This window comes from Hippoglossus stenolepis, chromosome 11, assembly GCF_022539355.2.
Source record: "Hippoglossus stenolepis isolate QCI-W04-F060 chromosome 11, HSTE1.2, whole genome shotgun sequence".
NCBI lineage: Eukaryota > Metazoa > Chordata > Actinopteri > Pleuronectiformes > Pleuronectidae > Hippoglossus > Hippoglossus stenolepis.
The window spans coordinates 5,695,374-5,708,843 of record NC_061493.1 but is presented as its reverse complement, the minus strand read 5'-3'; the positions used below and the strand labels follow the sequence as shown (position 1 = coordinate 5,708,843).

The following is a 13,470-nucleotide window of genomic DNA, read 5'->3' as shown; positions in this document are numbered from 1 at the left end:
GGGCACAGGGACAAACAGTTACTGCAGAAAAGCTGGGAGGAGATTGGACTGGAGTTGAAAGTGAGTTGGACGGTAGTGAAGGAAAAGTGGAGGATCATGCCAGATCGCTCTGCACTTCCCTCTCGTGGATGTATTGCTCAGCGATAATGCCAACGTAAATGATCGATTGAAACGCTCATCTCTTGTCGTACATAAAGGCAAAATAAATTAGCCTTTAGACTGAAAATGATTTATTACTCTTTGAAACTGACTTTCAAACTTCATTCTTGATCTTGGAAAATTTCGGACACTCAACTTGCTGCCTATACCAAAGTCAAGAATAAACCTCGAAACTCAAATTTCCACCAGGACCAGGAGTTTAAATAAAATGAACGTCTACATTTCCATGAAAACCAGACCAACATCCATCTGCCGATTAAAGATCATGTGACGTAATCCTACCTAGCTACTAAATGGACATTGAAGTATTTGTCGACCTTTTTTTCGAAACGTTACATTCATGTCAGACACCAGAGTGTGATGGGTGGCTTTCTCCTCTCTGGTTGAAGTGGGAGCAGGATGTTCAAGAGCAAAAGCTCCTTTCAGACGAGCTCTTCCATAGACGATGTCAGCATCGTGCTTGAAAAGACCCAAGTTAGACTGAATACTGCAGGGATCCAGCAACTTGTTCACAAGTCTCAAGTCGGAAGATATCACAGACATATTAGTGAATGAAATAAAAACTGAAGTTATCTGAAGATAATTAATCTTTTTAGTGATCACTTCATCAATGAAAATGTACCTCTACAATTAACTCTGTTAATGGCCACTGTGCCTATCAAATAAATAGCCAATCTAACTATGAATGGAGAAACGTCTTTATATCTGTCTTTCTTTCTGTTGCTCATCTTAAACATTTGTGTGTGTGTGTGTGTGTGTGTGTGTGTGTGTGTGTGTGTGTGTGTGTGTGTGTGTGTGTGTGTGATGCTAATTAAGTGTAGTGATGAAAGCATTTTCCTCCACATAGCTGACGTCATCATTTATGAACAAGGCACATTGCAAAGATGGCTGCAGCCACTGAAAGCAAGGAAGACGGCACCTTTTTCACATTTATCAAGTAATGTATGCAGCACTGCTGTCATGGTAGGATTAATTTACACAGTGTCTCATTTACAGTTGTTATTTGAATGTTGTGTATTTTCTTTTCTTTAGTGAGAAAATTACTCAAACTCATGTAAGACTAACATTGTTATAGAGTCTGTAAACTGTTTATAATATTTTCCAGGCTGATGCAAAAATCTATTTGCCTTGGTTTTTCTTATCTGACATATTACTCCAGAAATGAAACAAATCCATGTTAGAACCATATCAAGGTTTACATCAAATTATTCTGTAAAAATACTGAATGAACACAGGGATCAAATTAATCTACACTCACCTAATAATGTATTAGGTACACTTAGATAAAACTAATACAACACAGCATTGATTTGCAAAATAGATAAGATGATTAAGTGAAATATTGTGTGTTTTCAAAGGTCTATTTGTGCGCTTCATTCATCTTCTATGACAGTGCAATGTGTGCATTTGGGTTTTGAGCTTTGGTTTGACGAAAAGGGTCTGAAAAGGGTGTTTTAGTCTTTCAGCATTGTTTTGATTCTTCTGTTTAAATCGTATCGCTCTGATCATGAATCATCCATCATCCAGGCCAAGTTTAGGCAGATGATTATCAGCAAAAAAACACAACAACCTGTAAATCAACAGGCTGCCGAGCATTTAAAGCAGCAAATGAGGAGGGTTAGGGTCAGAGATAAGAGTGAACAATTAACTTGAAGTCAGACTTACAGAAATATGGGGTTTGACCAAGTTTTGTTTTCAATTTAAATCTGAGGGCACAAAGCAAGAAATGTAATTATTAGCCACTATTTTTGTCTACCTACATTGAGCCAAGTGCTGACAGGATCAAATACAGCAAATTACTTTAAAATGGCACATTAAATTGACAAACAAGGATGAGAAAATAGGCTTTAAAGACAAACTAATGGCTTTAGCGCTTTTTAATGTTGTATCTGAACATTCATCATCATTTGAGGCCGAGCCTCCTCCCAGTGCTCATTGACAATCAAGCTGTGAGGATAAACATCATCATACCCAAATATTTGATCACTTAGGAGACCACTGCTGCTCCTCCTTGACAAATATTACTTAGTTTCTGTTCCTCCAACAGCCCTGACATGTTTAATTTGAGTTTTAAAACAGCCATCATAAAATCATCCGCATGAAAACAGCAACTGTTACAAGCAGATTTCATGTCTGAAAGGGGCTGGAAGAGGAGGAGAAAACGGAGAGAGGAGGAAAAAGTGATAAATAACACAGGGGAGGTGTGTGACCGAGCAGGAGAGGGCTGTCCGGCCCCTGAGAAAAGCAGACCCCCCCTCATCCCAGGCTTATAGCTGCCATTCAACACTCACATACACATACAGAGCCAGGGAGCAGGTTGGGTTCAAGCGCAACAAATTACCTAAATATGGTTCTGAAAAGGCCTTTGAAAAGAGTTCAATTGGAAACCTTTGAAAATGATAATAATACTAAAAGAAACCGCAGGAGATTTAAGGGCTCCGTTGTGCGGATACAATGTCAGAGCCCTGTCCATAATTTCACCGACTTCAGAGGACAAGGGAGGAAGAGTGTGAAGTCCCCTTTTTCTAACTAGCCTGTCTTTTTCTTGTGGAGCTGGAGGGAGGGAGACCCATTAAAGCAGAAAAAGAGGGGGGAGAGGAAGAAAATCTGAAAAACGAAATTTTCAGCCTGAGTGGTTTTTCCAAATGAAATCTTAAAAAGGTTCAAAACACAATGGGCTCCTTCCCCCCCCTCTGTACTGTGTATGTGTGTGTGTTTGTGAGCGTACACGGGGGGTTGGTTAGTGGTGGGTTACCTTTTAAAGAGTGCCCAGCAGTGGACGTGTTTGGCATTTGTGGCCCTTGTCCCTCAATTATACGTTCGCCACAGTAGCTGCCGTTAAACTGACGGTGGGCACTGCCTGTGGCCCGAACGGCTGCGTGTATTCCCCCCCCCCTTCCTTTTCATTCAGCCAGTCAGTCGAAGGGTGAAATCAGGAACAGAAATCATGTCTGACTCTTCTCCCCCCCACCTGCCCTCACGGCTCTTCCCCTCGCGCTCGGTTCACATCTGTTTGTTGGCCCCTTGCCCCAGAGGCAGTCAACACGGTTGCTGAGCACCGCTGTTATAACTACACTGGCTGACTGGCAACTCGATGTGCTTCGTACATGAGGACAAATAAACGACGGTCAAGTTTCACCTGTAATAATAACTGCACTCTAATCATGTCAACTCACAGCTTCGGAGGGCGCGTTAACAAAAAGGAATATTTGCAAATGCTCACAGAGATGCTTTTTGAGTGTGATGACAAACAGGGTGAGCGACAAAAAAACCATCACATCCCGAGTGAGTCCAAATTCTGCTGCTGGACCACTATTTGGCCTGCACAGTTTTATCACAGTTACAGGGCAAAAGTCACAGTCTGGCAGCTCGAAGTCTCGAAACAGATTGTGTATCCATTATTTCATTATTTACAAAAGGAGCAAAAGAGAGAGAATACTTCCCTTGCATCTACTTTAGTGCATCAAACAGTTTCTGACTTATGTATCTGTGAGGACTGTGAAGATGTGTAATATGTTTGTGTGCTTCTATAGTATTCTATAATGTGTGTATCTAATGTGTAAGAACATCAGTTTTGTTCAGTGTGTGTGTGTTTGTATGTGTGTGTTCTGACCTTGGGGAGGTTGTGGCTGTGGGTTCCACTATTTCTTTCCATTTAGTTTCCACTTCACAGCCAACAGCACACATTAGCCACACAACCTTTGGGAAATGCCGCACGCACGCACACACGCACACACACTCTCTCTCATCCACCCACACACAAACACACAAAGGCTCCCCACTCAGGGGGTACACACGGAGCTATCGCAGCATTAAAAACCACACTCCTGTGAATGGTTATGAAGCCCAAATGGCAACAAAAACAATATTTATACGTTAGTATCAGAGCTGATCCAGGCACATTCTCATAAAATGGCATCACTCAAATTCTTCACTGAACTATGTGTTTAAGTCACCTTAGCCTGAAGTGGGGCTACAGTGTGTATTAGTGGTTGGTTATTTTACAACCATCTGTACCAGTATTTCATAACCACAACATCTTATATCCAAATTTAGGTTAATAATGTCCAACACTGTGGATGAAAACGTTCTGCCAGTGTCGAACTTTGATGATGCGCAAGTCTGAGGTGACCTCTCCCTCCATTTGGCCTTAAGAGTGATGGAGGGGCACCAGTGGTCAGCACAGCCAGACACATGAATTCAGCGCTGAGCGGACAAATGAGCGAAACCTGGGCCCAACTCCTCCCCCTCCTCTCACATCCCACATCCATACATCCAGAGAGCAGACATTTTTAAAACAACAAGTGGAAAAAGAAGTTACTAAGGAGTAGGAACAAAGCAACGGCTATCGGTGAAAGCCCTTGCCAGGGCACCATCTGCTCATCCGCTCTGTGGAAGTGGCGGCTTCCAGGGCGGTCAAAGACAACGCTGGAAGATTGAGGGGAAGGGGGCTCCCTTTGAACACTGAACGAGCGAGGAAACTACGTTTGGACAAGAAAGGGCCCCGGCAGAAGGCGACCAGCCGAGCCAAGCGGTAGCAGGAAGCGGGCGCCTTGTGTGTCATGAGATTTACAGTGACGTGTCCATCCACCAACCAACCATCTGGGCCAACATAAATACATTTAAACAGACGGTAAAGAAAAGGGAGCGACTCACAAAAGAACATGTTGAGAAAACACGACAGGAAAGGGCAAACTTCCCTCTCAAAGCAAACGTAAAGATAAGGAGATTGTTTGTGAAATTAAAAAGAAATAAAAGACCAACAAACTAAGTCAGTCCGTCTGTCTGTAGCAATTTATCTACAAAGTGAAAGCCCCATGTTCATTTTGTTGCTGTAATGCTTTATACCAAGCTAGCAGATTTACAGAGCTTGAATTAAAAAAGTTGTGCACTCGGATCTGAAGATTGTGTCGATTGCGTTGGGGACCTCTAAAACAGCCGACATGCAAAGTATGAAAAAAATGTTTGTTTGTACTTTCTTTTGATGAAAAACTTTGATTACAACATCAGTGCAAATAAAAAACTGGTTTAACTAATCTGGTTGATACAGGTCACTTTTGAGGATTCAGAAAGCAAGCTGCAACAAGCAAGTAAACAACCGATTCCAGACAGACTGGTTTCGATAAGACACTGCACTCGTTTTTATAAATCCGTCATTCATCTATGGATGTGCAAAGATTGGAGGAGAAGAAATAGGTAGAAAAGAGCTGAAGAAGAGGAGGCAGCTTGCGATGGGAGTGCGAGGACGAAGAATCGGTCAATAAATCTCACACACAAACTTTCTTTCATTCTTTGTTGACGTCTCTGAGCCGCGACTGACATCACCGCTGCTACCACTGCTGAGGACAACAGGCCCAGCCATTAGAAGGGGACCAATCACAAGAGGCGAGCTGTGTGCAAGTGTGCGTGAGTGCTTGTTGTTGTTGTACAATCTCCCTGCAGCTCTGTACCATGTTTACCGTCACAGATAAGTCTTGTGTGTCTGTTCAAAAGAATCACACAAAAGTAATCTCGGGTCAAAATGTGGCCTTGGAGAGAAAAGTGCAATGACCTTATTGTGTTTGCAAGCAGATATAATGTAAATGTGCTTTTCGTCCAGTAGGTAAATACACCCTGCGTGTCACTTATAAAGCAGCTTTATAATTTTGTATTTTCTGCCAAATTAAGAGGACAGACCTGGATCAACGATTTAATGATGGAGGTAAAAAAACTGTCATATTATTTATTCACTGATGGGAAACCTTGAGCCAAAAGAACGTAGCAATCTCAAAGTGGGACTGTGAAAGCTTCTCAAACTACTGATGTAACAGAAGTGTTGCATTTCACACCAGCACAGTGGCTTGTGTAGCATGGCATGGTGTGCAGCACACCCTCCTTATGTAGCTTGTAAACATCTGAATCAATGAAGGATTTAAAATGGACTGATAACACATTTTTTAAATTTAACGAACGAACTGAACTGTTTCTAGTTTGTCGATGATGAAAAATAGATTGCACATTTTTCTCTCAGAATGTCTTCCTACTGTGACGGAAGGTGCTTTCACATACAAAGACCCTGGTGAATACACGGAGTAACACATTCAAATACTTGATACTTGAACTATGATAGTTCAGCCGCCTCCTTGGCCCAGAGTGTGTGATGGAAACTTTTACAACTTGTTTGATATTTTGCAAAACTTCTAAAAACAACAACAACAAAGGCGGCTATATACCGGTTTCTCTACGTTTAGTTAACACTGCTAGGTCTAATTGCCCAGTATGAATTGGACCACAAAGTTCTTGGTATTTGACAGATCGTTGATGTAGACTTTATCGCCTCCTACTGGCTAGACAGGTCGTGAGGAGGGTCTTGATGATTTTAGTTTTAAACAGAGGGGAAAATATCTGCAGATGAGTAGGCAAAGTCTCAAATTATTATCTTGCTACTTATTATTTAAGCACTTTTGAACGCCACAGATAAGAACACCTAAATTCAACTACTTGTGCAGCCATGCAGCAGTGCTTTATAACTTTGCAAAAGATTGATTGGAAATCTGTCACGTAGCTCAAAACTCTAACACAAACACACACACATGCAAAAAGCTCTGAAAAAGAGAAGAAATACCTTCTTCCAACCACGTTCAAATGTTGAGAGAACAGAGAGGGCGAGACTGATAACACACCCCTCCCAATCTCACTCACACTCACACACACACACACACACACACACACACACACACACACCTTAAGTTCAGGCAGCGCTTAGGCATTTCATCTCAGATATGCATCTCAAAAGGACACAGCGGAGAATAAAATGTCATCTGGGAGAAAAGTGAAGCTTCAAATGTGCGAGAATGTCAGAGGAGAGTTGGAGCTCGGAGTTTGTGTTTATCACCGTCTCAAGACGGACTGAAGGGGGAGAGGGGGGAGAGGTGGGAGAGGGGGGAGAGAGGGTGGAGGGGTTGGGGAAGGGGGGTAAGTGACTTGACTGCCAATGATGCCAAACCTCTATTTAAAGCTTCAATAACAGTTGGAGGCCTGACACTGACACATTTACCTCTTGGCCCGGTTTCTTATCAGCAGCCAAGAAAACATGTTAACTGAGATCAGCTTATTGGACAGTGTGAGTGGAAAGTCACTTTGGATAAAAGGAAAGACAAACATTTTTCTTTGTGTGACTTTTTTGGGGACAACGTTTAGTTGATGATTCATGCTCCGCGGGGCACATGGCGAACAGCAGGTGAGGACAGCTCCGTCTAAAAAAAATCATTAACCTCAGCGGCAAACGGCTGAAAACATGTTAACTGTTAGTGGAGCCGCACAAATCAGCTTGATGGAGGGTGTGGCTGGAAAGTTCCCATGAATAAAGTTTAGGTCCTCTTGGGATGATGTTTAGTAGATGATTCATGCTTTCTGTTGCCGTGGTGAGGACAGCTCTGTCTACAAAATGCTTGTTATTTCTACGATTGTATTGCCTTGTGTAACTGCAGCTCAGATTAAGTGTAGATTGAACAGGAAATTTGAGAGCAAAATCCTTTTAAAAAGAGGACAGTGCACAAAATAAGAAAATAAAAGCCTGTTGGATGAAACAACCTGGTCTCTTGAGCTCAAACTGGGAAAAAAGGTGAGGCAGAGAGTGATGGTGGCCCGGGAGCTGAATCCCCCCAGTGGACTCAGATGTGCAAACATCATCCTTGTGTTTATTCACTTGTATGCGTGTGTTACAGGTGTTTGCACAAGAGTGTAATAGTGTGCATGTGTGTGTGTGTGTTCACTGAACAAAACTCACCCGGATCCCAGCTAACTGCTTCTCCTCCATCCTTCAGGACCTTGTGTGCAAAGACCCCTGCCTCTCTGCTGCTGTCTCTCTCTCTCTCCCTCTCTCTCTCTGGGATGGCCTCTCGCTGTCACAGTTTTCAGAGGTAGTTGAGGTTCGCTCTAGTGTCTTCACCCCGTCGTGTTGCTCCCTCTGTCTCGGTCCCCCCTCTCGCCTCTTCTGCGTTGTTTCGCCGAGTGTCGCTGGAGTGGCGTCGCCGCTTTGTGTTAATTCTGCCCTAATCCAGAAACTTTTCTATGCTGTGAAAAGGACATGTGACAGGCGGAGAGAGAGGGGTGGAGGGAGGAGAGGTAGGGGAAGAGAGGAGTGGGGGAAAAGGGGGACGACAAGGCAGCACTTTTTAGTTACTCGTCCCCTTGGCCACATTCAAAACAATTCCTCAGGTCTTTGTACTTGACCTGCTTTGAGGTGAAAAATAATAATACAAAATCAGCAAGTTGTGTGTGTGTGTATATATATGTGTGTATATGTGTGTGCGTGTGTTCAATAAAACTATGAGCTGCAGATAAAAAACTTGAAAAAGGAGCCTGAAAGCAAAAAGATGCAGGGAATGTTTTTTGAAAAAACATGTAGTAACAGATTTGCATTTTGCGGCAAAGCAGCTGCCATAACAAAGTGCCCTTTTGTGCAGAGAGATTAACTGTTAGGGGAACGTTTAGACTGCCCATTGACTACTGCTGTATGAAAGCCAAACTGGGAAAAGAGCACTCAGCCTGGATTTAGAAGACACTGGCAGAAAATGCTTCTGTTTCTGAAATGCTCATGTTGGCTTCAGATATTCAGGCTTGGACTGGAGTTATTGTTCTGTACCAGTAAATATTTTACATGCGAGTAAAAATGAGATGACGCTCAAATAGTTTTTTCAAATATATTGAATGTGCAATGAAATTTAACTAAATAATTACTGAAGTTGAGACAAGGCTACAGCTGACATTTTTCTAGTAACCAATACTTTGCACATTATTTTCTCAATTAAATTATTACTCTTTTGGCCTCCAAAACCTTAAAAATAGTGAAAACGACATGTGTCTTGGTGATGACGCTGAGATTATCAATGTACAGTGATGTAAAAAAAAAAGCAAAACACTGGCACTGTGGGAACAAGACAAGGTTTGGTGTACAACAAATGAATCAATCATCAAAATAGTTACTGATTCATTTTATGTGACCTAAAAAGTTTGTTTTTTCATTACGAAACATGTTTGGTGCGGATACACTGCTCTTCTTTACTACACTACACTAGTAAGAGAGACACTTAATACATCAGCTAATTTGCATATCACAGTCCTGTAAGTGCGAGTCAAATCCACCAACTCCCGAGCGTCTCCCTCCATCGGACTCCATCACTGCCTCGCTGAATGAAAATCCTAGACAGTGCACTAAAAGCCTCCCAGCGAAAGGAGGGAGAAAGTGGCCCAATATAGCCACCATTCAAAGTTACGCACAAACACACACACACACACACTCCCCCCTCTCTCATATGTACAGGAGTCTACAGGGACATAGAATTGCACCTTGGACGTCCGTCCTACACAGCATGCTGTACAATGACAAAAAAAGATGACAATTCAAAATAAAGCCAGTTAAAAACTGAACCTTACCATCCACGATATGTTTGAAGAAAAAAAAAAACGGGAAGGTAAAAACCAACTTCTACGTCCGGACCAGCTCAGCAGTGAGAAACTAACTGGTGTGAAGAGTGAAGTCAATAATCAAGTCCCAGTGCACTTGCTCCATCCCACTGGTTGACTCTAATGTAAGTACACAAGGCAAGATGTGAGCCAAGCCTATTGGACAACCCCAGGAGGAGTGGCAGTGAGAGGTTAGATCAAACTCACCATGTGTTGGCTCAAAAAAAGGATGTCCTCGGACCTTAACTTTCAACTTCCAGGTAAAGGTCCTATAAAGTTAATAATAAAATGTATCTAGACTTTTGAGGGATCTTGTTTGCATGACTCGAAGGAAAATACTCCAAATGGTTTGCTTATCAGTATTTGGAGACCAGTTGGATCAGTGTGAAATGTTTTCACAAGTTTCAGCTTCTGAAAGGAAAGTTTCCTTTTGTAAACATATTTTGTTTGATTTTGTGTTTTCTTTATATGACAAATCGAATGATTCATTGTTAATTTAAGACAAAATAAAGTGTATAGTCTTCAGCCATATTTGCAACAAAAACTAACAATTTTAATAATGGTACAAAACAAGAAAAGTGGCCCTGCCCATACAGCAGTGTGCTCAAAAAAAAAAAAAACAGGCTCAGGAGGTGAATCAGCTTTGCAGGTTTCTGCTGTGGCTCGTTCAGGCATGAGTGACGGTGCTGCGCTTTTGAAATTTCAAAGCATTTTCCTTTTCCTCAGTATAAAGAGAGAGGGCCACAGATGGAGCACACGTACACGCACACAAATGTCCTGACCCCACAGCAATCAGCCGAGGATGAGGGGAAGCATGAGGGGCAGAACAAAATGTGCTTACAAAGCCTTGATTTTCATCAAAATTCCACCACTGTGTTTGTGCTACCCATTGCCAGAGTAACCTACAACACAGTACTGGGGTAAAAGTGCACTACTGGGGCCCAGTTAACCCCCTCATTGCTCCCACTCCATGTAGAACATATACAATTCTTTGATACTGGCCCCAGACCTACTATAAAGGCAACTGGATTACACAAATTACTGAATTAAGAAAAAGTTATATATGTAACGCTAAAATAACGAAGGTCCTCTCCTCTGTAATGGCAGATTTTGCATTTGTGTAATGTTTAATAGAAGAACAGATATGTATTTAGAAGAAGTAGATAACAAATGTTGTCTGTGACTTAACTACGAAAGTTGCAGAAGGAAGTGTTTATGGCCCCCCACATGTGTGACTGAGCAATTGGTCACAGCAGGGGTTTTACTTAGTGTGTCTGATAGAGATGGGTGAGGGGATCTCTGCATTGTATACAGGACTGGGGTCTTTTGATGTTGTATATGAAGATAGAGGATCTCGGAGACAGATTGTCTCACACCAGAAGTCACACCAGGGGTCTGGGACGGAGATCTGAGACAGGAACTCTGCCCAACCTGGTCAGACATCAAGAGGCTGAAGAATACCTTTTGGCTCCTCGCAGGGAGGGGCGTCTGATTGTATAAGTGAAGTGATTCTCCTGTGCTCTGTGCTCATTCTATACACATTACAATAGGTGGCTGTGTGGGGTGAGCCCACCTGCAGGTGTTAGAATTGAACTTCAAAGAGACAATGTTATGTGTGTATTATTATACAATAGAGTATCATTATTGCCACCACACCTCACAGTAGATTTTAATACTGTGCTTCAAGATAATGAAGCAGAGCATTAAAGTTTTATTATCTCAGTTGATAATAATGATACATTGTATTTTTCTGCACCTTTCAAAGCCCTTAAGGTCACCTTACAAGGCAGAGATAAAAACAGAACAAAAAAACAACCATGTATCAAAAAGATCAATACAGTGAATAAAACATTATGTAGGTTGGCCAAATGAAAAACCATCAGGCTGAATATGCCAGTTTAAAAAGATGGGTTTCGAGACGGGATTTGAAAATGGAGAGAGTCTCAATGGTACGGATGTCTGGTGGGAGGGAGTTCCAGAGGTGGGGAGCAGAGCGGCTGAAGGCTCTTGATCCCATGGTGGTCAAGCGGGCAGGTGGTACAGTGAGGTGGATGGAAGAAGTAGACCGGAGAGTGCAGGAGTTGGGAAAGGTATAGAGGAGCGAGATTATGGAGGGCCTTAAAGGTGAGGAGCAGAATCTGAAAAACAATGCGGTATTTGACAGGGAGCCATTGAAGCTGCTGAAGGACAGGAGTGATGTGATTAATGGAGGGGGTTCTGGAAATGATGCAAGCGGCAGAGTTCTGGACTAGTTTATGAAGGAATTTGTGAGGGAGACCAAAAAGAAGGTAGTTACAGTAATCGATGCAACCAGGGTGTGAACGAGAACACCGTTGGGTGTGAGGGACGGGCGGAGGCGATTAATGTTACATAGATGGAAGTATGCGGACCGAGTAACATTATTGACGTGAGCCTGGAAAAGATGGTGCGCTCTTAAGGATTTCACCCACACTCTTAACCTGAGGGGAGAGAGAAACTAAAGAATTATCACTGGTTAAGGAATAACTGTCTGTTCAGGAGGATTTGGTGCCAATAAGGGTGCTGTGAATCCCAAACACATTTCAACCCTGTTAAAACACAGTAAAAGTGGCCACTTTGCCCAATTGATAATTGGCCTGGATCATAGACTGTACATAAAGATGGACAACATGACTGCCCTCCAAAAGGGCAGCCAAAGCACCATCGCCCTCACGTGCCTGGCTGCAGTATAGGTCATAAATCCCACCTCCTCCATTTTACTGGATTGATGGTCTCTTTCATTTTAAGGCGGTTCTCATCACACTGGTGTATGTTAACGTGTTCCTTTTCTGGTAAGTTTGGTTTTAATTAGTTATTTGCTGCTATAAAAACTGTGTGAACTGACTCCTGATTGGTCGAGAGTACGTATTAACGGGAACTCTTCGGTGGCTTCATCCCCCGATCACTGTTGCACTGACTCTGGCAAATGCGCAAGATGGAGGTGTTCATATCCGGGGTATTATAGCTTAATTTCTGTATAGTGCAAGTGAGGCACACTGTTCCTCTTTGCATACAGCCTGTAGTCTGGACATTGCCTTTATTTAGTCAAAGATTTATTTGCAACTCCCTCTCTTCTCCTGGGTAATACCTGTGTCACATGGTGGGAAACACAATAAAGTGATTAAAAAAAAAAAACACACAAATTTCTTATATATGCAGATTTCTATGTGGCTCTGGGCAAAGAAAGTATACTAATTTGAACCTTTTTGACATGTTGTATGCTAAATGGCAGACTGTGTCTCAGCTAACTGCTAAACTCATCAACAGTGTAAGGAGATTTTCATGAAGCTGCTTCTGAAGTGTAATTAAGCCTTTTTTAATTATGTGAGTCAGACTGGGATGAAGCAATTGAGGAACACTCAATAAAAAAAAGACTTTCAGGGACAGATTTCTTAATCAATGACAAAATGCTGTAAGTAAATGAAATCATAAATAAATGGTTTTAATAGTGGTGGGTACTGAAAGTGTACCGATGTCCTCAGTTGGCCCGCTGGCAGACTGAAAAATGTCCACTCTAGAATGGATTGCGCTGAAATTGGGTAGATTATTGGTTTCCAGACAATGAATCCTAATGACTTTCCCAAAGTACTGATTTCTCATCAAGCACCATCAGCAGGCTGGTTTATTTAGTTCTGAGTAAAATGTCTCAACACCTATTTGATGGATCACCTTGAAATTTCATTCAGGATGAACTGTAAAACCTCTGATGATCCTCTGACTTTTCACCTTGCACCATCATCCCATCAACAGCTCAGGTTGTCCAGTGCTGTGAGAAAACACATACAAAACCAACACGATATCCATCAGCTGTTTGTTAGCATTCCAATGATAGCACACCTAGGCATC

At 42.2% G+C, this 13,470-nt stretch overlaps 1 protein-coding gene across 1 annotated transcript in view; it reads right to left on the bottom strand.

Moving 5' to 3' along the window:
- The window catches only part of slc6a9 (solute carrier family 6 member 9), a 63,412-nt gene extending 53,704 nt beyond the window's left edge, over positions 1-9,708 (bottom strand). The window contains exons 1-2 of the mRNA XM_035169494.2: positions 9,577-9,708; positions 7,928-8,214 (exon numbers count right to left, since the gene is read on the bottom strand). Of these exons, the coding sequence (XP_035025385.1) occupies positions 7,928-7,957 (30 nt within the window). The 5' untranslated portion in view covers positions 7,958-8,214; positions 9,577-9,708. The remainder of the gene's footprint in view (positions 1-7,927; positions 8,215-9,576) is intronic.
- Positions 9,709-13,470: the final 3,762 nt, after the last annotated feature.